The sequence below is a fragment of the Trichechus manatus genome, unplaced genomic scaffold, assembly GCF_000243295.1.
Source record: "Trichechus manatus latirostris isolate Lorelei unplaced genomic scaffold, TriManLat1.0 scaffold00014, whole genome shotgun sequence".
Lineage (NCBI taxonomy): Eukaryota > Metazoa > Chordata > Mammalia > Sirenia > Trichechidae > Trichechus > Trichechus manatus.
The window spans coordinates 24907557-24934187 of record NW_004443950.1 but is presented as its reverse complement, the minus strand read 5'-3'; the positions used below and the strand labels follow the sequence as shown (position 1 = coordinate 24934187).

At 42.3% G+C, this 26631-nt stretch overlaps 2 protein-coding genes across 2 annotated transcripts in view; one reads left to right on the top strand and one right to left on the bottom strand.

The window, feature by feature from the left end:
- Positions 1 to 3535: 3535 nt before the first annotated feature.
- Positions 3536 to 10179, bottom strand: ORC6 (origin recognition complex subunit 6). Its single transcript, XM_004371630.2, has 7 exons — positions 10100 to 10179; positions 8671 to 8800; positions 7339 to 7502; positions 7040 to 7129; positions 5525 to 5637; positions 4985 to 5053; positions 3536 to 4370 (listed from the first exon to the last, which is right to left on the bottom strand). Exons 1-7 carry the CDS (start codon positions 10162 to 10164, stop codon positions 4243 to 4245), a joined length of 759 nt encoding a protein of 252 aa, XP_004371687.1. The 5' UTR covers positions 10165 to 10179; the 3' UTR covers positions 3536 to 4242.
- Positions 10180 to 10647: 468 nt separating this feature from the next.
- VPS35 (VPS35 retromer complex component) overlaps positions 10648 to 26631 on the top strand; it is a 28774-nt gene continuing 12790 nt past the window's right edge. Inside the window, exons 1-8 of the mRNA XM_004371629.1 lie at positions 10648 to 10741; positions 16017 to 16115; positions 18052 to 18148; positions 18864 to 18987; positions 19468 to 19650; positions 21118 to 21331; positions 22476 to 22559; positions 23789 to 23898. Coding sequence (XP_004371686.1) covers positions 10739 to 10741; positions 16017 to 16115; positions 18052 to 18148; positions 18864 to 18987; positions 19468 to 19650; positions 21118 to 21331; positions 22476 to 22559; positions 23789 to 23898 — 914 coding nt within the window. The 5' untranslated portion in view covers positions 10648 to 10738. The remainder of the gene's footprint in view (positions 10742 to 16016; positions 16116 to 18051; positions 18149 to 18863; positions 18988 to 19467; positions 19651 to 21117; positions 21332 to 22475; positions 22560 to 23788; positions 23899 to 26631) is intronic.

Genomic DNA, 26631 nt, shown 5'->3' with positions numbered 1-26631 from the left:
AAAATTTTCTAGTTGTACCTCTAAAGGAAACCGGTGAAATAATTGATTTAACCCAATGTATCAAATATATTACTACTTTAATATGTAACCAATATAAAATTATGGAGATATTTTATATTCTTTTTTTCACACTAAGTCTCCAAAATCTGGTGTGTATTTTACACTTAAAATACATCTGAATTCAGATGCTAAGTTTTCATTGGACATCTGTATTTAGATTTTGTAAAATTTACTGTTGAAAAATACTCTCACATGTTCAAGTTGTTCCAGACATACTCATAGATTTTCCAATAATCAAATTAAGTATCCATTTTTACACTTAATTAAAATTAGAGATTCAGTTCAGCAGTCACACTAGCCGTATTTTCAGTGTTCAATAGCCACATGCGCCTAGTGGCTTCTGTACTGGACAGGGCAGACCTAGGGAGAATCCTATGTCTATCAAATTCTAATTATTTTTTCTCTCCTGTATGCTGCTATTCTTTACCTAGAGAAACAATTTCTCTCCACAGTACCTTTGAGGATATTTAGGTCAGGCCCACACAAGAGGTAATGTGGATTTTAGCCTCCTTGATCTGAAATGCAAGGAAGAGCTTTTATGAAGCTTGAATTTTCTGGATGTTTTCATTCTCTCGGTTTAGGAGAATGGACATTTTCTGGTGTGTACTTAGCTCGAATTTTTTTTATGTTGACAGTGTGCTGGTATCTATTTCTAATGGAACTTTTCTATTTGAATGAACAGTTTTGGAGACTGTTGGACAGAGAAACTCTATAAGGTAGTCAAAAACCAAGCCGGTCGCCGTGGAGCTGATTCCGACTCATAGTGACCCTATAGGACGGACTGAAACTGCCCAATAGGGTTTCCAAGGAGCGGCTGGTGGATTCGAACTGCCGACCTTTTGGTTAGCAGCCAAACTCTTAACCACTGAGCCACCAGGGCTCTGAAAGGTAGTCAGGGTCCACTTTTTCTACCTATCAGTTTGGCGAAGCTAAAAAAGTATGATAATACCTAGAGTTGGTGAGGATATGGGGAGAAAATGGCGTTCTCCACTTCTGATGGGTATGTATCCCAATAAAAGTCATGTCCACACCTCCATCCAGCAATTCCCTTTCTGGAAATTTCTCTCTCAGCCATACTTGGACACGTGGACAGAGATTTATACAAAATGATGTTTACTCTAGCACTTGTTGGGAATGGCTCAATGGAAACCACCTACACACGTCTATTCAGTATGGATCTAGTTAATGAACTTTGCTGCACCCATAAGGTGGAATATTTTGCAGCAACTAAAAGTAGATCTAGATGTACTGATAGGCATCTTTTCCTTGTAAGAAGAAAATTATAGAACAGTATATGTAGTATCAGGAGCCCTGGTGGTGCTGTGGTTAAGAGCTTGGCTGCTAACTAAAAGGTCGGCAGTTCAGATCCACCAGCTGTTCCTTGGAAACCCTATGGAGCAGTTCTACTCTGTCCTGTAGGGTCACTGTGAGTCAGAAGCAACTCAATGGCAACGAGTTTGTTTGTTTTTTAATAGATAGTATCATCCCATTCGTGGAGAGACAAATGCTTATATATGCATTAAAAATTTTAGGATCTATAGGAAACTTAACAGTGGGGTGTGGATGGGGGGAGAGGGGATTCCACTTTTCACTTTACACCTTTATGAACTATTTGAATTTTTTTTTTTTTTACAATGAGAATGTATTGCTTTTATAATTAAAAATTAGCAGCTGCATGTCAAGTGTGAACTTTGCTTGGACCCTGATTCTAGAAATGAGTAACAGAAGATATTTTGGAGACATCTGGGGAAATTTAATTATAAATTGTGTATTTAATAATAGACTTACCATTAATTTTGTGAGATGTGATAATGGCAACGTGGCTGTGCAGGCTGAATGACTTCAGGAGTAAAGGGAGGCAGAGTTCCGCAAGTGTGGCAAACTCTGTTAGGTCTGGGTGATAGGTATGGAGTTTCATTGGAACGTTCTGTTTACTGTTACATATATTTGAAAATTTTCATAATAAAAAATTTTAAAAATTAGTTAAATAAACCATGGAGAGCTGTTAAAAAAAACTAAGCTTCTAACAAGTTTTCACTAATTTCAAATGAAACAATCGAAAGCCTAAAGCCTCTTTATCAATGAGGTTTGTCTGACAATACTCGATCAGGCTGACTCACTAAGTCTCGTAAAAAACCCATTGCTGTTGCGTTGATTCTGACTCATAGTGACCTTATAGGACAGATTAGAACTGCCCCATAGTTTCCAAGGCTGTAATCTTTATGGAAGCGGACTGCCACATCTTTCTCCCGAAGAGCAGCTGGTGGGTTTGAACTGACCTTTCAGTTAGCAGCTGAGCACCTAACCACTGGGCTCCTGACTCACTAGGTAGGTAGTGTGAATTAGAAAATTGTAGAAAGGATTCTTGCCCTAGGAGGGCATTTGGCCAAAATTGCTTTAAGGCAACTCCCAACTAATTTAAGAAATAAACAAGTATCTGTTAGGTATTGCCAACAGTGAAGTAATAATCAAAATACTTACGAACACCTGCTTTTAAGGCTTATTTGCATAAAGGGAAAAAGTCACAAACAATACTTCTTATATGTATTTTCATACTGTATATAAACAAGGCTCAGAAGTTTCAGAATGATCAGAATCCTACCTTACTAGTGTAATTTAAACGGTAATGTGCTTAACTTTGCATGGTGATGAGTAGATTTAATAATAAAAAAAAATACGTACCTTCTTAAGTGAGAAAAAGAATCACTGATCCGTTTTAGATCCAAGTAATAGTGAAAGCTATCATTTAGTAAATGTCTTCTAAGTGCTATGCACTTTACAGACATTACCCGAATCCTCACAGCCTAGATAGTATTTCCACTGATAGATGAGGGAACTCAGGCTCATTAAAATTGAGATTTTCTTAGAGCAGGAGCGGCAGAGCCAGAATGTCAATCCAAACGCACGTGGTTCTACAACTCACATTCTACCACAGGCTTGCTGGACATTATGCGTATATTGGGATCACTTGGTTATCTTATTTCTTTAGCCTTAGCCTAAGTATCTAGAATTAAAAAGGGCAGGGGAAAAGACAAACCACTCTTGCGGGGATTTAGATAAACGTGCAGCAGGCATACGTGTGCCTCACAGCAGGTCAAAGGCTGCCACTGTTAGTACTGATGCCTTTCTGAATAGATTCTAAAAATTCACATGCAACCGCTTTATCACAGTCTTCATGGAAATATTTAATTGGATCATGTACTCTTGAATTTTAGTTGGAATCATGTTGGGCATGATGCCTCAGAGCCGGTAGCAACTTCTTACCATCCATAAAGGCCTTTTCCCAGAGTTCTCAGATAAATAGTATTCATAGGATTACATTCTGCAGTTTGTATGTATGCGGACATCAAACGAAAATAAACCTTGGTGTATTTCTCATTAGAGTATGGTGCTCACGTGTAATTCATTATGTGAAATCGCAATAGGAGTGAGTGTCTCTGTTCCGTATTTACTGAATATTTATTAATCTGGGGACTGTGGTAAGTGCTTTGCATGCAGTATTTCAGATACTCCTCCAAAGGAGTCTATGAGGGACGCTCTGTTTTTATTCCTGATTAAAGATGAGGCATAAAGAAGTTAGTTAACTTGCTCCAGGCTTCGCAGGCAGTAAGGGGCTGAGCCGGGTTTGAAAGCCAGGAGTCTGATTTAGAGACTGGGCCCTGGTAAGCAGTGTGGCTCAGTGCACAGCAACCCGGCCTTTCTTCCTGCTAGAATCAACCCAGCTTTTGGTGTAACAGATTTTTCCCAGACGGATGACAAGTGCGATTCAAATGCATAGAAAAATAATATTTATTAACTTAGGCTGCGCCATATACTGATCCCATCAAACCAAAAAACTTCTACAAAAACTTAATTAAAATCTGTAAGACTCCTTACAGCCTGAATTTCACATTCTGGATAGGAGGGGAGACCGTCTTTCGCTTACAAACAAAACAAGTCCAATTTTATCTCGTAGGAGAGCACAGGCCGTGGCGAGCCAGGTCTACGCCAGTTGAGGACGGTGGCTGACGTCAGCGGCCAGCACGGTGCCCAGAACAGCCCGTGTGTGGCTTCTTTGCTATTAAGTCTTACAAATCTTGTGATAAAAGGTACAAAAGCTCAAACAATATTTCAGAGCCCTCAGCTCTTCCTGGAGGTGACCTGGTCCTGCTGGTTTGTAGCGTGTCAGTCTGGACGCTCAAATCACTCTGCTGTGGCCTTAGAGGCTTTGGTAGCATTTTCCAAAATTCTCCTCTTCCACTCTTCATAATCCTGCGTCGGATCTTCGTTTTTCTGCAGTTGATGTGGAATCTCTACTGTCTTCTCTCTTTCTAGAAGAGAAAATTTTCAAGTGACTTAAAAATTCGTATGTTTACAAATTAAGTGATAAAAAAAGTAAACTTGTCTACTTTAAAGTGCCTAGTTAATGACAGTAATAGAGTAAGATGCTGAAATAATGAAAAGCAGAAACAGCAGCTACCACAGAATACTCTCTCCCCCACACTCCCAGCACTGCGCCATGTCTTAGCGATAGCTAACATTCACCAAGCACCTACCCTGTGCTTGCGAGGCACTGAACCAAGTGTTGAACAGTATTATCTCATTTAACCCTCACCAAAATCCTGTGAAGTGGATGTTAAGATTAATCACATTTTATAGATTAGAAAGTTAAGGCCCACAGAAATTAGGTGATTTTCTTAAAACCGCATGGAGGTAGTAAAGCCGGCAAGGAGCCCAGGCAGTTCGGCTTCAGAATGCATTCTCAATTGTGTAATACTTCTGTGAACGACTGTTTGAAGAACTAGTCTTGTCAAATGGTTAACGGTCAGGATTTATTTAAAACCTGACTCGTCAGGCAAGCTGGTAATGTAGCACGGGCCTGTGAACTGCATTCACCCCACTGTACACTAATCCCCAAGTCAGGACGGTGTTAGTCAAGACTGACCTTTTGCTGCGGGTTCAACCACTGTCTTCTTTTTTTTCCGTGGTGGAGTAGCTAAATCTCCAGGCTCTCCTTTATGGGGGGAAAAAAGCATCAACAAGGTTAACTTTTCTCCTGTTCTCATTTTAGTATTTCGGCATGTTCTAGATCACAAATAAAAATCAGACACCTCAAATGACCAAGAACTGTTATACTAAGATAGGGAGAAGGCAAACGTGCTGGCCGGGTTCCGTTCTTTACCTTCTCTTCTCAGACGTGAGAATCACTTTTATTTTAGCCTCTGTATATGGAGGATGGCATTTAAAATCAGAGCAATTGGATGGAGAATTGACTTTCCAGGCGTGGATTAATATCTTTTTTAAAAAAGTTATTAAGCTACTTTATTTGAAAAATAGAAAAAACCATTTTCTCACTAAAAATCTATCAGCTCCACATTAAATACAGACTTCTGAAAGCAGCCATTTGGCAAGTTTGAAAATATTTAACTTCTACCAGCACGTCTACGTTTTCGAATGACACATTCTTAAACTAGGAAATACTCACTGTCAATCCGCTGCCCAGTCTTCTCTAACTGCTTACACAGTCGATCAAATATGGCCTTTTTTACACCAGATGTGGCTACCATCTTATTTTTATCCACTTTTAGCTTTAGAATCCTACGAAAGAATTCGGTAAATTACTTTTCTGAAGCCAGTACAGTTATTTTCTCTGCAAACTAGATTATCATCTCATTTCCTTTTCATCCTTGCTTTATGAAGAGCCCCGAGTACCCAGTTTTTCCTTTATTTCAAGCATATGTGATTAGCTATGACCATGGGAACTTGCCTTTTTAGTTGTCTGTTGGATGAGAGAGTTAGAATGCACATAGGATCTTTGTGTAATAAACGGGGCACATAAAGAAATTTGCTATAGCGTGTTTCAGACCTTTTAAAACTCTTCGTAAATTTCAGATGTTACCACAGTAAAACCTGCAAAAGCTGGAACCTGTATAAGGCAGAAACCTGTCAGAGAAGGAAAACTCAAATATTTTCTACCAACAGAGAGCGATAGAAAAGTGGTAAGACTGCACTCTGTCAAAGACGGAAAACTTGTGAGACCTGGAGAACCAAGGCAGGCCCGTTGAGTTCTGGCTCTCACAGGTTTTGCTGTAATTGGCTGAATGATAATCACAGCATTTTTATGTGTCCAATAATGCTGGTATTTATACTATAGGGATGTAACCTCGTCCCCCCCAAAAAACTCCACCTAACAGAACTCCATTAACAACCACTAATAAAAACTACAAAACAAACTTCTCACTCAGGATGGCAGATCTGCTCATAGCTTTCTCTGCTCAGTGTAATCTGGTTTCAAAGTGGGGTTATTTGGTAACAATTCTCATTGTTTTCTGTAATGACAGCCACACTCCCTCCCCATACATACACACCTCGGTTAAACCAAGGAAACATTTTCCACGAACACCAATGAATCACGCTAAGTATGAGCTAACAGAGCCAAATTCGCCAAAATGGGCAGCCCGGCGTGAGAAACCTATTCGTTAAGCACCAACTACGTTTTGTTTGCTAAGAAGTTTTCCAGCAAGACAACTTTACACAAAGATATCAATAATTACTCACATTTCCAGGGTGTCATTTCAGTATACACATAAATAACCCCCAACTGTAAGATCCAGACGTAAGACTTCCTAATGGAAATGTATGACAAATGGCTTCAAAACTATTGCCATCAGTACTTCCTTCTTCTAAATATGACCCAGAAAAATCACAGATGACCCCTGTGTTAATGAACAGATTTCATCACTTACAAAAGCCCGAGCCTGGAGTCAGAACACCCAGCTTACGTATGAATGTCTGCCACCTGGCAAGTGGACTTCTAGTTCCAAGTTGTCAGCTACATGATGGGATAAACTGGGAATCAAGTCACTCAGCCACTATTTCCAACATTACTTATCGGGGAAAATATGTTCTGATTGCAATCAGCCTCAGTTAAGTGTTCTTTGGGACTGAAACACCCCTCTGCAAATTGGGAACTTTCCTGAGGATTAGAAGACATACTCACTTGCATGCTGAAAGCAGGGCAGCACTGGTGAAAAGGGGCCTGGATAAGTCAAGATCTACTTGCTGTGCCTGTGGAAGGCTGGCCTCGTAGCTAAGAGAAAGCAGCATTTGCAGAATTACTTGTTAGAAAATATTATTTCAAGTGGGACTGATAAATGCATTTCAGAATTTACAAGCTTTTTTATTACATGAGCCATGCACCTGTCACTTTAGCATATTAGTTATTTTTTTAAGATTGAAAATTTACCAGAATAGGACACTGGATAATTTTGCTTTATATATTAGTATAAATCTTCATACCTTTGCAGTATCTTTGAAGCCACGTTCACTGCTTCGGTACAGCTAAACTGTACAGCTAAGTCTCTTATTCCAATATTTGATTTCAGGCCCAGTAAACACTCAAAAGATTTAAGGCAGCTCTGATACATCTTCTTGTTCAAACCAGAAAGTTTAATTAAATAAGCCTTTGAAAGGAAGCACACACACAAATCATAAAGACCGTAAGTTCTCTGTATTAGTGCCCTTAAGCACTTATTAAATAATTTGTGCAAACTTTTCACAATTGATTAATTCTGTGACAAGTCACAGTACCTAAAGGTCTAGTTTCATTCAGTCAATAATTAGTAATTATGTCAAGCAAAGTATTACTCTTAGGCTCACAATATAGAAAGGCAGTCAGGAACAGATAATTTAAAATACAGCATAGTGTCACTACAGCCAAACGATGAATAGAAAACCATGGGAGACACATTTATGGTTACTGGGCTTGTTTTCAACAAAGGTGTTAATGCTATTCGTTGGGAAAGAAGGGGGAAGTAATGGGAGTGGGAAGAGGAGGGTGTGTGCAGAGGAGGGGAAGGGGCAGAAGAGGGAAACCTGGGGAGAAACGGGGCCATCAACAGCTGTGGGAAGCCATCTCTGCCTGGAATAACTTAGGAAAGCTTTACAGAGGATGGAACAGCAAGGTGGAATCATGTAAGACGAATAAGTTTTCCAGAAGACGTTCTAGTAAAAAATGTTGTTGCATTTCCAAAGCCGTAAGTCATTAAAGCGCACAGTAGGAGAAGTGAGGAGTGTACCCTGAGTTTAGGATTCGAGAGAGGCTGGAATGTTAAATGAGGACAGAGTGTCTGATGGTAATGGGCAGTCCACACCTTGTTTTTCACTGAATGGCACACGTTTATTCTCTCCCAGTCATACTGATGGTAAGTTGCCATGGGATTTACCATCAATATGACTGCAGAATATACAGCACACAATGAGGCATATCTTACTCAAACGAGTTGTGTAAACACATTCTACCTCACAGGGGTTGGCAATCAATGCTGTCCTCCGCAAGGAGTTAACCTGTTGCCATCAAGTCAGTTCTGACTCATGGTGACCCCATGTGTGTTCCATAGGAGTTTTTTTTTAGTTTCCTTTTTCTTTTTTATTGTGGTAAATACATACGTAACAAACATTTGTCATTAGCTTTGTTTGTAATGCTACCATTTAATGCATATGATCATCTGCTACAGAGACAGAGAGACTGTGTGCGTGTTAGGATGGGGTCTAGTCCAACCAGAAATTAAAATGCATGATTACGCTTCAGTGTTGCACTGGCTATTCAAACACTGACTGGGACCTACGTACCCTGTCCAGGGGGCACTTCATACAGGAAGCTGCGAGGTCCAGGCACATGACTGCATTGCTGGTTTCCGTGGTGTGTGCAGACAGGCCAACACACTTCACCTGGGATAGTCGCAAGTACTCCTCTGCTTTCCTGGTTAGAAGGGCAACATGGTCACTAAAACTCTTGTCCGAGAGTTTGCCCAACACTTTGGTTAACAATGACTAGAGCTTTGTGGACTTCATCCTGAGCCTAATTACTACACAAATGTATTTGCGGCTGGGAATGAAGCTCACATCCTTTGGGGGGCTCGATAAGAAGAACAATACTGCCCCCTGACTCCAGACACCACTGTGATCAAACACTTTCAGGTTAAAAGCAAGTTCTTCAATACTTTCAAAAAACGTTCAATTGCTGGAACAGCATGAACAATCACAGAGGCTAGCAGGTTAAACCAGGACTACTTTTTCCCCCTTCCTCTAAATCAGTGGTTCTCAAACTTTGGTGTCCGTGAGAATCACCTTGGGGTGTGTGAGGGGTGGGGAGAGGCTTGTTAAAATAGATTGCTGGGTCCCAACCCCAGGGTTTCTGATTAGTAGGTCTGGGGCAGGGCTCAAAAATTTTACTTCTTAACAAGGGTCAAGATGATATGGACGCTGCTGGTCCTGGAGCGACACTTTGAGAACCGCTGTCGGTTACAAATCCAGGAGGTCTTACTACACATCTTTTAAGACGAGTTCCTTTCCTTTCCTTCCCTCCGTTGACTACAGGGTACCCAGATTAGTCCTGTTCTCCAGCTTTACCTACACTGGCTGTTTCTACCCCCGGAGCAGGCAAAGGTCCTTCCCACCTCCAGGCCTCTGACAGGCTGTTGTCCCTGCTTGGGTCGTTATTCCCATGGCTGGCACCTCCCATCAATCGGGTCTTAGCACAAAGAGCACCTCCTCCGAGGCCTTTCCTCCACATTTCCATCGACAGCAGCCCCCAGGCCGCGCTGTGTGCCCCACGGCCCAGCCCTTCTGTCACATCACCCTAATTTTCTACACAGCGACCTCCAGGGTCTGCACCGCGTCCGTCCAGCCCATCGTTGTACACAGACCCTCAATCAACTTTTGCAGAGTTCTCCCCCGCTTCCCTTTTCCCACCACCGTGCATCCCACAGAACTTGCTGTTCCCAGGACATGCACAACGGCCCCTTTCTCGCCACCTCATGGAGCCCTGGTGCAGCAGTAGGCTAAGAGCTCGGTTCGGTCAGCAGTTGGAATCCACCAGCCGCTCCTTGGAAACTCTATGGGGCAGTTCTACTCTGTCCTAAAGGGTCGCTGTGAGTTGGAATCGACTGAGCCCCGGGGCCCCACTCCCACTCCGGGGCCGCCCGTCCTCTGGAAGGGCCGATGAGGCAGGGGCACACCTCAGCACCCCTCACCTCAGCACATCTGGCTCGGGACTCACCTCAGCACATCTGGCTCCGTGATGCCCAAGCGCCGGGCGAACCGCTGGATCAGCCCTGACTCCATGGCGCCGTCGCGAACGACAGGGCGAGCAGCTGTGATGCGACCAAATGCGCGCGCAAACACCCTAGCCAGCCAATGAGAGCCAGGCCCCGCCCCCAGGCGCATCTGGATTGGTTAGGAGGAGAAGTCGAGACCTTCCCACAAACCAATCCTGCGCTTCGTTCTACGCATGCGCATCATGGGGCCCGCCCCAAGGCTGAGGGTAAACGTGGACGGTTCGCCTCTTTCCATTCCTTCCTTGACAGACTCATCAAACGTCACCTTTCCCTCCTGCTGTCGCCTTTCTCATGGCCAAGGGCTTCCCCACTGCCCTCCTCTTAGGTTTCTCCAGACCCCGCCCTCTCTCGCACACTGTAGAGAGACTGGCTCCTGCCCAAGTCCGTCAGTCCGGCGATAAGTGGCAAGAGCCAATAAACACGCGAGACTTGGGTTCCCAGAAGCGGGCCAATGGAGGAGCCGCCTGCCGGGTCTGTGGGCGGGGCTAGAGAGGGCGGGGCGTGCCGCGGCCGCAGCGTCACCTGACCGCGGGAGGCTCGCGCGGGGTGGCTGCTCTTGCTGCAGGCTCGGGGGCTTCGCCATGGTGAGTCTGAGGGGCGTCGGGCCCGGGCCCACTCTTCTCCCGGCCCCTGCGGTCTCCCGCCGCCTTGGAGCCCTGCGGGCGGGCGGGGTTGGGGCCCTGCAGCCCGATCGGGGCAAAGGCCAGCCCGGCTTGGCCTGCAGAGTGGGGACAGGCCGGCGAAGGCCGCGGGCGGGCCATTGCGGGTCGGGGTGGGCGGCGGCTCGTGGCCGCGGCCGTTGCTCCGAGACGGGCGGCCTCTGTGAGGGGGCGTCTTGGCCTGCAGGTTCTTGGGCCGTCAAGGTCTCGGCCGCCTCCGGCTGAAACCTGCCACCGCCCCGGCGTGCAGCGAGCCCGCGCCTGGGTCTGGGCGTCGGTGGGTCGGGGGCGTGCGAGACCCCGGGCGGTAGGCGGCGGCGGGACCCGCCCTGAAGTCGTCCCCGCCTTTGTGCTCGGCCGGCCCCACGCCCTTTCCTGTGCGCGAAATGCCCACCCGAGGGGCGCCCTGGGCCCTGCCCGGTCGTGGCCCCTTTGGGCTGTCAGTGCTGGTCGGCGAAGCCCGGGGGCCTGCGGCCGTGAAATTCCTGGAAGGACGCGTGCTGTCGTCCATGAATGCTGACGGTCGGAAAGCAGACTGCTGCTTCTCGCGTTCGTCCATTGGGCATCCTGGCGCTCCTCCTCGTCTTCCCCTGGTGAAATCCACGTTTCCTTGCTGCAAGTAGTCATTCTCCTTAATTCCTCCCCGTGATGGCAGCGAGTCGTGGTGGGGCTGTAGGCCGGTAGACTTGAACTTCCTTAAAACGTGAACCCTCGTGTGTGGTTTCTACAAAGGCAAGTTGACACTTGGGTTTTATTAGCGTTTGACGTAGTCTGCACTGTATGAATAATCTTTTTACATGCTGGTGTACTGCACGTCAGTTGATGTAGGCAAGCTTCTGTAAGCCTGGAAACAGGCTTCACTTTAAATGTATTCATCCTGGAAAGCAAAAAGAAATTTTTTGACATATACCGGTTTCATATGTTGCCATGCAGGATGGATGATTTTGCTTCTCTTTCAGAATTTTTACAAGTGCGAATTGATATAAGACTGGTGTAAAAATTTAACTAGGGTTTGTGTATTGCTCAACATTTATGAATTGATATGTAAGCGTTTTGTAATGGACGGCATTTTATGGAGGTTCTGCTGTGCACCTGCTTCTGGCCTTGATGGAGCAGTTTGGAGCGGTGAGCCAGACACAGCCCTGTCTTTATGGGTTTTATTGGAAGGGAAACCTGGGGATCGGTCTTGTTGCAGCCACTGTGTCTGTGACTTGGGCAAGTCATTCAGCTTCCTGAGTCTCACTTTTGCATCTGAAAACAAGGGTTGGCCTCTTTGGCTTGTCCCAGACCTAAAATTCTAGAATTCAGTTCCTCAAACATCTTGTGTGCCTTCCGTGTCATGGAGAGTGTTAGGCACTGGGTCCAAACACAGTCCTTGCTCTCAAAGAACTGAAGCTGAACGTAACTGGGATACAGTGTGAGATTGCTTTATTAGCACCGCTGTCTCAGTGTCTTGGGGACGTGGAGGGAATAGTTCTGCCTGGAGTTTGGGCAAGATTACAGGGAGTGACATCTGAACTGAACCACCTGGTGAGCAGAATTCCTCCAGGTGGAGAAGAAAGGGTATTGCCAACAGGGGAAGCCAGGAGTAGGAAATGTTCCGCGGTGTACTCTGTCATAGGATCCCTGGGGAAGGGTCTTGGTAAAGGAAATCGAGCCACATTGGTATCCAGATTATCATGTTTTGAAGTTCCCAGCCTTCATCATCCTTTATTCTCCCTACTTCAGTTGTTAATTTGTGCTGTATCATCGTTTTAAAAATAGTGCTTTCGTTAACATCATGAAATTTTGTATCTTCGTGAGATTAGTATTTTCATTTTACAGTTCATTTTCATAGTATTGGCAGATTACATCGCCAGCCTTTGAGTGGGGCCATTGACCAACAATTAGGTTAATAGGATGGGTGGAAGGAATTGCTTGTGTTTAAGGGGGGGATATAATAATGTAACACATATGAAGTGCTTGTTCCCAAGTGCTAGGCTTTTTGAGCTTCACCTGTGTCGTTTCATTTATTCCTCATAACTTGTATCATCCCGTTTTGTAGAAGAGGAAAGGAAAGCATATTGTTGGAATGGAGGGTAATTTTATAAGTCATCGGTTCATGCTTTGCTTTTCTCTGCACCTCATGACTGTATAGACTTGGAAAGGCTGTTTGACCTGGGTCTCGAATTAAAATAGACCTAATCACAAGTGTTAATTTCAATCTTTTAAAAAAAAACATTGTGGTGAAATATCTATTTCCACCATTTTTCAGTGTGCAGTTCAGGACATTAATTACATATCCGTCATGTGCAGTCATCACCACTGTCCGTTTCCGAAAGTTTTCCATCATCCTCAATAGAAACTCAGTGCCCCTTCAACAGTGACTCCCCGTCTCCCCCCTTCGCCACCGATGAACTTTCGTCTCTATGAGTTTGTCCATTCTTGATAGTTCATATGAATGGGGTTATACAGTATTTGCGCTTCTGTGTCTAACTTATTTCACTCAGCATAATGTTTTCAAAGCTCATCAAGTATTAGAACTTGAATTCTCTTTGTGGCTGAATAATATTCCATCGTATGGATATGCCACATTTTTTTAATCCATCTGTAGATGGACACTTGGAGTTAATTTCCGTCTTGATTATGTAGTGTCTCCATTTTTCTAGGATTCATATTGCTGGTAAGTACAGAGGTTGTTCGTAGTCATTTGTGAGTGGGGAGCCACGTTCCTGAGTGAGGAGACACTGGTCGCCTGGCTTGTGTGTTAATGACAGCATGTTCGTGTTATTACTGTTCCTGCTCTGTGTGACACGTTCCAAGGAGGGAGTAAGAATACTCCCTTAGGATAGCCGTTTGTGTCATGACTATGTTGTCTTATGAGTCATTTTTAAAAACAGTTCTTTACCGTGGCTTTATTTCTACTCTTGCAGCCTACTTGGTAACAAGTCATCTTCTGAATTTTCTACGTTTACTTATCTATTAGTTTTAAGTGCAGTTGATATAAAATAGAAGAATTTCGCTAAAATTTTATTCATTTGTTTATACATGACTGACTAATCAGTTGTATTAAAATGTTTTTGGAACTGTTTGTAATCCCATTATAAGTACAGTTTTCTTTGCTATAAAAAAGTAGTTATTATGAATATTATACCATTACTTATTTCTGGAGTGGCACAGTACTGGGCAGTGTTTTGTTCCGTTGTACATAAGGTGGCTGTGAGTTGGAACCAACTTGATGTCACCTAACAGCTAACAACACTTATTTCTGAGTTGTCCATCTAACTTAGCAGAATCCATGGATTCTAACAATTGTTAAATCTGTTACATTAAAAGGTAAGGAGTCAAAAAAATGCAAATGTGGCCCTGCTGAAGTTCTCAGAGGACAAGCCCGTAGTGAATACTGGATTTCATTAAGTCAGAATCCTTAAATACTGGTGTTGTCTGGCCTCTGATATCAGCATTTTGCACTAATAGTTTTGCTGTATAGATTAATGTTCTCTTTAAGCTTAGTTTAATAGACCCTAAGTTTTTCTTTGAAATGTAATGTCATTTATACTTCTGAGGAAGGATCTAGTTCAGGAAACTTGGTTTACTCGGGTTTGTCATAGATATGAAATAAAGGGAGATGCTTGGCAATGCTTATTATTCACTTAATTTTTTTCTTTTCCCACAATTAGACCAAGAGAAAGTTTTCTATTTTATACGTGATTCTAGTTCCGAAGTGGGTTTCATATGGCTCGTATTCCTTTGTTAATCTCAAAATGACGTGTGGTTTTTTTGTCTAGCATGATGACACAAACCGGATTTAGGAAGTCCTTGCTTTCTACCTTGACAATTCATTCTGTCCTTAGCCGTTTTTTATTAAATGTGTAATCTAAACATTCTAAAACTAGTTCATTCATTCACACCAAAACAACCAAACCAAACCCACTGCCGTCAAGTCGATTCCGACTCATAGTGACCCTATAGAAAACCAAAATGAAACCAAACGGGTGGCCATTGAGTGGATTCTGCCTTATAGCAACCCTATAGAACAGGGTAGAACTGCCCCATAGAGTTTCCAAGGCTGTAAATCTTTACAGAAGCAGACTGCCCATTTTTCTCCCGTGGAGCGGCTTGTGGGTTTGAACTGTCGACCTTTTGGTTAGCGGCCAGACGCTTTAACCACTATGCAGCCAGGGCTACAATAAACGCTTTTGAAGCATCCGTTATGAATCAGGCAGTGCTGGGTCCCAAGGCCGTAAAAATGACCAGCGTTTGCAGTTGTAACGTGCTGCATGCTGTAGTAGGGGTATAAACAGTGTTTGTACAACAGAAAGGAAGGAGTGGTTAACTCTGCTTGCCGGAGAGAGCTGTTCATTTCACAAGCAGATTTTTGCTGATGCAAAGAGAAGAGTATCTGGGTGTATTTTGTACCTTATAGCTGTAGATCTGTATATGTGAAATGATGTAAGCGAGGTACTGGGGAAGAGGACTCTCTATGGTGTTCTGGTATCGATTACTAACAGTTTCGGCTCTTATATTTCCAAGCTGTTTAGTCCCTTACTGTATATTGCCTAAGAAGAAAGGGGGTGAGTCTCCTCCTAAACCAGTCCCCTGGTCTAGCAGTAGACTGGAATGCAGATGAAAGTAATCTGGAGGAAAAGAGAGGTTTAGAGTTTTGGGTTAGACCACACCTATCGGGAGGAGGCCTCGTGGTCCACTGCTTAAGAGCTTGGCTGCTAACCGAAAGGTCGGCAGTTGGAATCTGCCAGCTGCTCCTTGGAAACCCTGTGGGGCAGTTCTACTCTGTCCTGTATGGTCGCTGTAAGTCGGAATCGACTCGACGGCAGGGGGTTTGCTTGTTTTTTGGTATACCTATCAGAAGAATTAGATTAGTTGGATGGCTGGCTGCTTCGTTTGGTTAGAGTGAGAGCATGTTAACACGGTACAGGCAGCCCTCAACGACCACCACAGGTTTCTTTGAGGGCCACCTGCTACAAGAATGTTGAGTTAGTTCCTGGGAGAAGAAATTCTTTGTACATATTGCTGTTACCCGTCAGCGATCTCATGCTGTGAACTTTAGTGACTGGGCACAGCCCAGAGTTGTCAGAAGTTGAGAAATGAGTTTGAGACGTTGAACTAGAATGAGGCTTCTGTGAAGCCCAGGAGAAGGGCCATGGCTAGAAGAGCATTCTAATGAGACATTAATGGAAGTGTTTTTTTTTTTTTTTTTCAGCCTACGACACAGCAGTCACCTCAGGATGAGCAGGAGAAGCTCTTGGATGAAGCTATCCAGGCTGTGAAGGTCCAGTCGTTCCAGATGAAAAGATGCCTGGTAAGAACGACCGTGAGGGGCACACAGTAGCATCCTGGCTAAGGAGGCATCCGGGTGTGTTGTGAAGCCACATAGCACCGCTGGTTCTGGTAAAGCTGACCTTCGGCATCTCCCGGCATGCCTTCAGCGCTCACCTCCCTCAAACACTGCGCGAAGCAGTTTCCACAGCCAGCCCTGTTTACTCACGTTTATGTTACGGTTAGGGATTGTCTGTCTGCCCTACCAGAGAGTAAGTTCCTGGGTTCCGAGACACCCTGCCTGTATTTGTGCATCAGCGTGTTATCACCGCGCCACTGTCTGACCTGAGTTACTAGCCTCTGTGGTTCTGTACCCGAGACCTGGGCGCGTGACATTTAATGAGTGCTCAGTGAGTATTTATTGACTAAGTGGATTTAAATAGTCTTTCAATTTGAATTTTTTAGCCCCTCCCCACTGAATACCGTGCAAATCTATTTTCATCCTAAGTAGTTATATTTATTGCAGAAACTAGCTTAGAAAAATTATATATTTTCATATTCTAAAATACAGGCTAGGAGTTAATCTATGTAGAAACCATAGATTCTTTGGATTAAAATTGTTGGAATGGAACCAAATAGGCTAGTACTTCAAGTCATAAGTAGTCATGATGATGATAGTTATGATAATATCTGCCTTAGTTAGCTGGTGCTGCTATTCCGGAAGTATCACAAGTGGATGGCTTTAAGAAATTTATTTTCTCACAGTTTAGAAGGCTAGAAGTCCAAATTTCAGGTGCCGACTCTAGGGGAAGGCTTTCTCTCTCTCCGTCGGCTCTGGGGGAAGGTTCTTGTCTCTTTTTTAGCATCTGTTCCTTGGTTCCTTGGTGATCCTCATGTGGCCTGGCATCTCTCTTCCCCCATCTCTGCTTGCTTCTCTGGGCTTCATCTACTTGTTTGATATCTCAGAAGAGATTGGTTTAAGCGCACATACTGCTTCGTTAACATACCAAAGAAACTCATTCCCAAGTGGGGTTATAACCATTATAACCCATTGTCATGGAGTCTACCCCGACTCCTAGCAACCCGATAGGACAGAGTAGAGCTGCCCCATGGGGTTTCCTAGGCTGTAATCCCCCGGAGCAGATCACCAGGTCTTTTCTCCTGAGGAGCACCTACCTTTCGGTGAGCAGCCAGGCACTTTAGCCATTGTGCCACCAGGGCTTCTTATAACCACTGTAGCGGCTGTGACTTACAGCATGGTCACAATGCAGTCCAGAACAACATCTTGTCTTTGTAAAGCGTCCTGACAGTCTTCAAAGCTTTCTAATGTGCCTTTTAACCGATTGTACCTATTGTATTGTTTTGCTTGCAAGCAAGTTTGTAAATAAAACTAAACATCTTGGGATGGAGAAAATGGATAGGTATGGAGCTTGCTGTTACTTGTCCGTCTCTTTCTGTCTATGAATAGTGCGTCCTGTATCTCAGAGGGGTTTTCTGCATGTCTGTGTTAAGTGGGACATGGACATCGTGAGGGGTGGAAGAATACAGGAGGAAAGCAGACTTACTTGGATAGTCCTTCCAGACAGCTCTGAAGAGTAGCCTGTGACAGAACCAGTCAGGATAGTCTTTGGCTTCAAAAGAATCATTTGCCAGCTCTCTTGGTTGCAGGTAAGATGTGAATTGATGGAGCTAGTTTTATCATCTCTAGGGATTGACAAGACGAGCTGTACGAGGAAGCTTACAGTACTAGATAATGTCAGACTTGTGAAGCTCTGCATCCTTCGTCGGGAAACACGCATTTTTCTTCTGTAGAGAAAAGACAGAGCGAAACTATCTAAAGCTATTTTTTTGTGGCTTAAAAAGTTTTAGTGCTGTGTATTTTTAAAGCTGTGTAAAAAATCCTTGACGTAGAGAGTTTATATAACCGAGTTAAATCTCATTTAAACTGAGCATTCCCATCAATTCTCTCGTTTCTGTAGGACAAAAACAAGCTTATGGATGCGCTGAAGCACGCTTCTAACATGCTTGGTGAACTGCGGACATCTATGTTGTCACCAAAGAGCTACTATGAGCTTTGTATCTTTTGAACGTTGAGGAGTGAACGTTTGAACTGTAGTTTATTTTCGATAAGGCCATATGTTTTTGTTGTTTATTAAAAATTTCAGGAGTTATATTGTTCTTTATTGTCTTAACCAAATGCTACTCCTTCATCTCTACAGATGTGCTAAAGGAGAAAAAGAAAAATATACTTTTAAAGAATACCGTTTTTGTGTGCTTACACGCCTTTAGAATGGGTTGCTGTAACGTCTCAATTTTCAAAACCTTCGTAAAGGATATCGAGTCTGCTAGGCAGTCGGCTCTTTAAAGCTTAGATACTGTCATGCAGGGCTCTAACATGGAAAGGAATTCGGTGATTTTGCCGTTTCTGAACCCATAGTAGTCAGACAGAGTAAACATTGTTTTGCTTCACCTGACACTCTTGATTTCAGCTGTTACATTTCAAAGTAAAGAAAGGCCAACAGAAATTCTGTCTTCACTTAAATGTGCCCCCTTAAAGAATTGGATCCTAAGGCATCTGCCCACAGGTTTATTTGTGGTCCTTAACCACGATTAAAGGATTGGATCCTAAGGTATCTGCCCATAGGTTTGTCTGTGGCCCTTAACCACGATTAAAGAATTGGATCCTAAGGTATCTGCCCGTAGTTTTTCTGTGGCCCTTAACCACGATTAAAGAATTGGATCCTAAGGTATCTGCCCGTAGTTTGTCTGTGGCCCTTAACCACGATTAAAGATATGGCTATCTCTGACGAGCTGCACTACCTGGAGGTGTATCTGACAGAGGAGTTTGCCAAAGGAAGGAAGGTGGCCGATCTCTATGAGCTCGTGCAGTATGCCGGGAACATCATCCCCAGGCTGTGAGTGAGCTGGCCTCTTGAGGCTTTCATTACCCTGCTTTATGTTGTATCCTTTAAAACAGCAGCTTGTCACTGACTTTAGAGGTTATTTAATTTGTTAACCAAGTGGAGATTAATAGTCTGTAATTTTTATTAAGGATTTTAGAGTGTAATGAAATTTTTATATGGATATTTGAGGAATTTCAGAAGTAGAAAAAAAAAGGACGTGCTATATTGTTTAATGCCTTGACTACCAAAAAACTAACCTGACAAAGGTACTCTTTCCCTAATATGTTTAAAGGTGAGAGAGCGAAATAGATAGGTGTTTATTTAGGCATCACTGAGTAGTTACATTTAAATCACACGGCATTTTCTCCATTGTGCAGAAGAAAACAACATTCCCTGTCATGTTTTTGTAATGTTTGTTTTCAGTGTGTTTGGAAGTAGTCATTCTCGGTTTTGAATATTTTCTGATTAAGTGTTCCCTCCCGATTCTCCTAGTTACCTGTTGATCACAGTTGGAGTTGTGTATGTTAAGTCATTTCCTCAGTCCAGGAAAGATATCTTGAAAGATTTGGTAGAGATGTGTCGTGGTGTCCAGCATCCCTTGAGGGGTCTGTTTCTTCGGAATTACCTTCTTCAGTGTACCAGAAACATCTTACCTGACGAGGGAGAGCCAGCAGAGTGAGTGGATTTTCTTTCTGGATCATAGTTGTAATATTTTTTCATCGTAGAATGTATCAAAAAAGAAAAGTAGAAAGAAGAAAATAAAGATCAATAATTCTCCCCCCACAGTTGGCCACTGGCAGCTTTTTGCGTGTGGATTTCCTTTGTGATACAGAAGTCCTCAGTATATGTAGTATCATATAAAATGGACTTTTATGCAAACTTGTTTTCATTTATATAGTAACAATTTTAGAACCTGCTTTTTTCATTTAACATAATTGAGAACATTCTTTCATTACATTAAATATTCTTTGAAAATAGGGCTTTTTAAATGAGTTACGTTTTGAAAATTGTATTTGTGATGAAATAATGAAGTATGCTTCACTAGTTCTCTGTGCTGGCCAGTTTTCATATAGTTTCTGGACTGTCCGTTTTTGGAATCGCCAAATTTATGTAATACTTGTTACCGTAGAGTATCCCTGAGTTAATCATCTGTGCACGTGAGTTAATTAATTCCCAAAAAGAAAGAACAAAGCCATTAAGGAAGATTCCTGTCTTCCGTGTGACCAGTATTGCAGCACCAAATCCACTTCCTTTCATCGCCAAACAGTGGCAGGTAGCCAGCTGGCTGGGGTCCTCAACCAGCTGGGTGAGCTCACTGTTCATGTGACAGCTTCCCTAGATTGAAGAAATTAATTTCTTTTTAAAAAGTTCATAGAATTTTTTTAAAAAGTGTACAATTTCAAGACAAAGCGTAATACAATTTTACCTTGCATGTGACAAAAATTTAACCATACAGGAAAGATAAAAACAGGTTACGATGGTGAAGTTATTTGCTTTATTATAATATTGAGTCTTAGTTTTGCACTTATAATTAGGCAATCAATAAAAACTTTTTAAGTTCCCTATCCTAGAGGGTGTAGAAAAAGAGCAAGGAAATGTATGATCTCTTCCCTAAGAACGCTTAGAATCCAATTGAAAAGATAAACATATTCAGCAATATGATGTAGTTAGCAGCGTATCGTAAGTATCAATTTCTTAAGGCTTTTTGAATTAAGGAGCCCTGGTGGCAAGCTACAGCTGCTGACCAAAAAGTCTGCAGTTCAAATCCACCAGCCACTCCTTGGAAACCCTATGGGGCAGTTTTACTCTGGCCTGTAGGGTCGCTATGAGTCGGAATCGACTCGACGGCAGTGGGTTTTTTTGAATTAAGGGAGTTGCCATAAAAGCAAGCCCTGTTGGCCCAGGGAAGGGGTTTGGGAAAGGCCATTTGTCCCTTTAAACTTGTAACGTGTGCCCTCCCTGTGACATGTTTCCATAGAGTCTGTTCCCCTTGAAATGTAACACTGAGCCAAAGGAAGGTGAAAGTGGCCTTTCCCGAGCGTTGGTGTGTGCAGAGATCAGGACGTGCGAAACGGGAGGCCTGGCAGTGGTCTGATCCTGTGGTGTAAAAACTGTGTGAGGATTTTTCTTTGTGTTTTGCAGTGAAGAGACAACTGGCGATATCGGTGACTCCATGGATTTTGTTCTGCTCAACTTCGCAGAGATGAACAAGCTCTGGGTGCGAATGCAGCATCAGGGCCATAGCCGGGACAGAGAGAAAAGAGAACGGGAGAGACAAGAACTGAGGATTTTAGTGGGAACGAATTTGGTGCGCCTCAGTCAGTTGGAAGGTGTAAATGTGGAACGTTATAAACAGGTTTCTACCTTTTTACTTGTCACCTTTTCGTATGTAATGAGATATAAATTGAAACCTGATTTTTTAAATCTAAATATTTTTGTTAAATAACATCCCATTGAAAACCATTGTCATGGGTTGGAAGACTCAGTATTGTCACAATATTAATTTTCCTCAAATTGATCTATACATTCAATGTAATCTCAATCTAAATCCCAGCAAGCTTTTTGTTTTCTTCTTTTTATAGTAATCAGCAAGCTGATTGTAAAATTTGTATGAGAGAGCAAGGAACTCAGAACAGCCAGAACAGTTTTGAAAAAGAACAAGGCTGGAGCACTGAAACAACCTGAATTCAGGGTTCCTCTAAAGCCACAGTAAGATCCTGTGGTATTGGCAAAGCGATAGACATGTGAATCATAGTGAGAGAATAAAGCAGGGATCAGCAGACTTATTCCGTAAAGGACCAGATAATAAATAGTTCTTGGCTTTGTAAGCCTTGGGATCTGTCACGACTACTCAACTCTGAAGGTGTAGTGTAAAAACAGCCATAGGCATTATGGAAGTGAACAGATGTGGCTGTGTCCAATGAAACCTTACTTGCAAAAGCAAGCAGCAGGCCAGATTTGCCGATCCTTGGAATTGAGAGTCCAGATTAGACCTACGTGTATATGATCAATTATTTTTGACAAAGGTACAAATGCAAACTTCAACGAATAGTTCTGGAACAATTGGACATCAGTATAAAACAACCAAGAAACAAACAAGCAAACCAAAACCTTTGACTCATTCCTAACACCTTGTATAAAAACTCAAAAATAAGTCGTAGACCTAAACGTAAAACCTAAAACTATGAAACGTTCGGAAGAAAACTCAAAGAAAATCCTTATGACCTTGGGTTAGGCAAAGATTTCTTAGCACCTAAAAATAAGCACAAACCATAAACGGAAAAAAAAAAAAAGTTGTAAGATGGACTTCATCCTAAACGAGTTTTACTAAATAGAAACCCAGATTTTGGTTTGAAATATCTGTAAAGGTTTGATCTAGAAATGAAGTATGTGAGAAAAATCTATATTACGATTTCCAAGTTGATCAAATGCCTTATTAGAGGACTGTCTTAGGAGTTTTAAAATAGTTTAACTCTTAAATTGTGCTTTTTCTCTTTTAGATTGTTTTGACGGGCATATTGGAGCAAGTTGTAAATTGTAGGGATGCTTTGGCTCAAGAATATCTCATGGAGTGTATTATTCAGGTAGGTGGGAACGTTTGTTTCATTTTTAAAAGGGACCCATTTTATCTTCCATTAATTTTCATTGTTTTGAAAAAATCTTGATAGAATACAAAATATGCTTTCCTGCATAAAGGATTTTCCTTTCTCCAACAGTAACTTGGTCTTTGTATTGCTGTGTTTTTCCCCCAGTACAGGAAGGGGCAGCCTTCCGGGTTTCCTAGGTCTCGTTAGCTTTAGTCTGATGGCTGGTGTACTTTGCTTGGTGGAATATTTCCATCTGGGCTTGCGTTTAGTGAGGCTCAAGAGTAATGTGCTCTTGACTGTTAACTCACGGGAGTTATGGTCTCTAAGTTGCCACAAATGCTGAATTAATGAATACTGAACCATTTCTCCTGGGGGAAATACAGGATTAGGTTTCTTTGCACCCATCCGTATCAGCTGATCAATGCATAACTCTGCTTTATGTGTGTTTCTGATTAAAGACACCTTATTTAATATATGGAGCCCTGGTGGCCCAGTGGTTAAGAACAACGGCTGCTAATCAAAAGGTTGGCAGTTCGAATCTACCAGTTGCTCCTTGGAAACCCTATGGGACAGTTCTACTCTGTCTTACAGGGTCGCTGTGAGTCAGAATCAACTCCACAGCAACGGGTTTGGTTTTGGTTGGTTTAATATGTGTTGTTGATGCATTAACATTAAACTCACAGCCAACAGCACTGTAACTCCTGCCTGAATGAAGCTTATTTAACATACATATTTCTCTGTAAGGCACATCACAGCCTTCCTGTACTCAGAGGAACCCTAGCCAGCACTTTGCCACTATGCTTGGGGGCTATTTTATACAGCGAAATCCCTCATAAAAAGCAGGAACATGCCAAAAATGTGCACTAAATAGATGGTGAAAAGGCCGCTGGTTCAGAGTAGGAGAGCTGGAAGGAAAAGGCGGTATGGCCTTGCTGGCCCTCGGCTGGGGACACGCACGACTCAGATGTTTCGCTGCTCTGTGTGTGTCCACGGATGAACACAAAAGTGCCACGAGTATTGACTTTGGGCCCACAGATCAATTTTTGCAAGCAGGCAAATTTGCAGATACAGAATCTGCGAATAATGAGGATCATGCAGCTGAGTTGAGTTGGAGAAGATTTAAGTGATTTTTTTTCACAGATTAGAATTTTAAATACCATAAATGAGTCCAGCACATTATCTGAAATACTTTGGCTTGTATCAACCAATTATTGCTCGATTTTCAGGTTTTCCCTGACGAATTTCACCTTCAGACTTTGAATCCTTTTCTTCGGGCCTGTGCTGAGTTACACCAAAATGTAAATGTGAAGAACATAATCATTGCTTTAATTGATAGGTAAGAGGTTAAAACAGTGGAGGACATGATGCTCTGACTTGGGAATAATGATTTAAAACATTTTCACGGATTATTTGATTCTGTTACATTTTTATTATATCAGTGAGTTCAATGTAATTTGCTACAAATAACTCAGTTCAGCAGGTGAGTATCTCCTAGGTGCTTGCCCAGCTTCTTAGGTGTGACAGGGTGAGCTTGTAATTGTGCAGAAGGCGTGTAGATGATGAGTGTTTTCAATCTACGAGTTTGACTCACATTTAAAGACGTCGTACATACCCATCACTTAAACCCTACAAATCCAAACATCATCAAAGAATAAAACTTGTTTTTTACCATGATGAAAGTTATTTTTCTGTGTGAACTGATCTGATTTAGAGTCTTTTCCATTGAGTAGCCATAGATACCAGGTATTGAGAATGTTCAGTCACTCTGTCCTCAGAACATTTTCTTAAGAATTTTTTTTCTCTTTATTTTATTGTGCTTTCAGTGAAAGTTTACAGTCCAAATCAGTTTTTCTCATACAAAAATTTATACACATATTGCCATGTAACCTTAGCTGCTCTCCCTATAATGTGACAACACGCTCCTCCTCTCCGCCCGAGATTTCCCGTGTCCTTTCATCCAGCTCCTGTCCCTTTTTGCCTTTTCATCTCGCCTCTGGACAGGAGCTTCCCATTTAGTCTCATGTATCTACTAGAGCAAAGAAGCACACTCTTCATGAGTATCATTTTATGTCTCACAGTCCAGTCTAATCTTTGTCTGAAGAGTTGGCTTCGGGAGTGGTTTCTGTTCTGGGCTAACAGTCTGGGGGCCATGTCTTCCGGGGTCTCTACAGTCTCAGTCAGACCATCAAGTCTGGTCTTTCTGCTAGAATTTGAGTTCTGCACCCCATCTTTCTGCTGCTCCATCAGGGACTCTCTGTTGTGTTCCCTGTCAGGGTGGTCATTGGTGGTAGCCGGGCACCATCGAGATCTGGTCTCAGGCTGATGGAGTCTCTGGTTTATGTGGCCCTTTCTGTCTCTTGGGCTAGTATTTTCCTTGTGTCTTTGGTGTTCTTCATTCTCCTTTGCTCCAGGTGGATTGGGACCAATTGATGTGTCTTAGATGGTTAAGAATTTTTAAATGTCAGATATGTTTAGCAAATCCCTTTTAGGTTTAAGTTTTATTTGTTTATTTTTTCAGCCGTTGGTCTTAGATGATTAAAGGTATAAAACCTGGCCTTTGATAATGGCCTTACTGAGTGACTGCTTGGTCACCGTGCTGCGTGGTACTCCATAAGACGTATCCTACTTGTGAGCACACACATTGTTGTCGTTATGAAACCAGAAACCCAAGCGCAGATTTATTTCTGCACATACCTTTTATTATGTTTTAAATATCTAAGTCATATCGTTTTGAAGTCTGAGATTTTATACAACAGAATTCTTCAAATCATCAGCCCTGTCCTGAGTAGCCAGAGTTATGTGCTAAGTGGGGCCTACTCTGAAAGGAAGCTACTAACTGGGTTTTCCTGTGTTGAATGTAATGTCACTTAGCCATCCCTGTCAGTAGTGATGCACTGTTGACGACAAAATATGTGTGCAGCTGTGGCCCTGACAGGCACATCAGGGTCATGGCTGTGCTAGTGGGAATGGGACAGATGTTGTTTTCAGTAGTTCAGACCAACGGCTGAAAAAATAAACAAATAAAACTTAAACCTAAAAGGGATTTGCTAAACATATCTGACATTTAAAAATTCTTAACCATCTAAGATACATCAATTGGTCCCAATCCACCAGCTTTACTATTTTGGGAATGTTGAGTCACACTTTGTTTTAAACTTTCCAGTAGCAAAAATGCCATATCTTAAAATACTCTATATTTTTTTAACTTTTAAAAAATTTTATTGTGGTAAAATATACTCTTTACCTTTCAAAGATTAATAATCATGGCTCTTGAATACATTTGTCACTTTAACGCATTTCCACCTTCGTCTTTTTTTTAAATTTACTTCGTTGTCATTGAGAAAATATACACAGCAAAACATACACCAGTTCAACCGTTTGTACATGTACAATTCAGTGACACTGATTACATTCTTCAAGATGTGCAGCCATTCTCACCCTCCTTTTCTGAGCTGTTCCTTCCCCGTTAACACAGACTCACTGCCCCCTAAGGTTCCTGTCTTTCGAGTTGCTGTTGTCACTTTGATCCCACAAAGATAGTTCTTAAAGAGCATAATGTTCAAGGCAGACATTTTTTACTGCTTATGCTAAACTATTATTTGGTTTTAAGAAGACTTCAGGGATATTTTTAGTTTAAGGTTTAGAGATCATCTCAGGGCAATAGTTGCAGAGGTTCATCCACCCCGCATGGCTCCAGAAAGCTGGGAGTCCATGAGCGTTTGACATTCTGTTCTGCATTTTCCCTTCACCTTCATCTTTAATGTTTTCTATCTGTGCACGTCGTATCACTTCATTAAGCTTCAGATTGTTTTGAGAAATCAGCCTGTTTAAATTCTGTTTAGTGTGGTACAAAGTAAGAAAGCAGATGAAATGAGGCATCATTGGCAAAGCTGCTTAGAGGGAACGATCATGCTGTATTCGATGTCCTTTTTCAAAAACCTTTTTTAATGTTTCGGGAGAAATACTCTCATCATAGAAAACACAGAAAAGCATAAAGAATAAAATGCCATCCATGATCCTACTACCCAGATCCCTGTATCTTTTAAAATAAAGATTATTTTCTGTTTTA

What these genes read in the sequence shown, in the direction of transcription:
- ORC6 (XM_004371630.2), bottom strand. Translation starts at nt 10,164, where the DNA reads ATGGAGTCAGGGCTGATCCAGCGGTTCGCCCGGCGCTTGGGCATCACG. An exon ending in GCTTCAAAGATACTGCAAAG is followed by an intron (nt 7,130 to 7,338) that starts GTATGAAGATTT and finishes GCTTTCTCTTAG; the next exon opens with CTACGAGGCCAGCCTTCCAC. An exon ending in GACTGGGCAGCGGATTGACA is followed by an intron (nt 5,054 to 5,524) that starts GTGAGTATTTCC and finishes CCCCCCATAAAG; the next exon opens with GAGAGCCTGGAGATTTAGCT.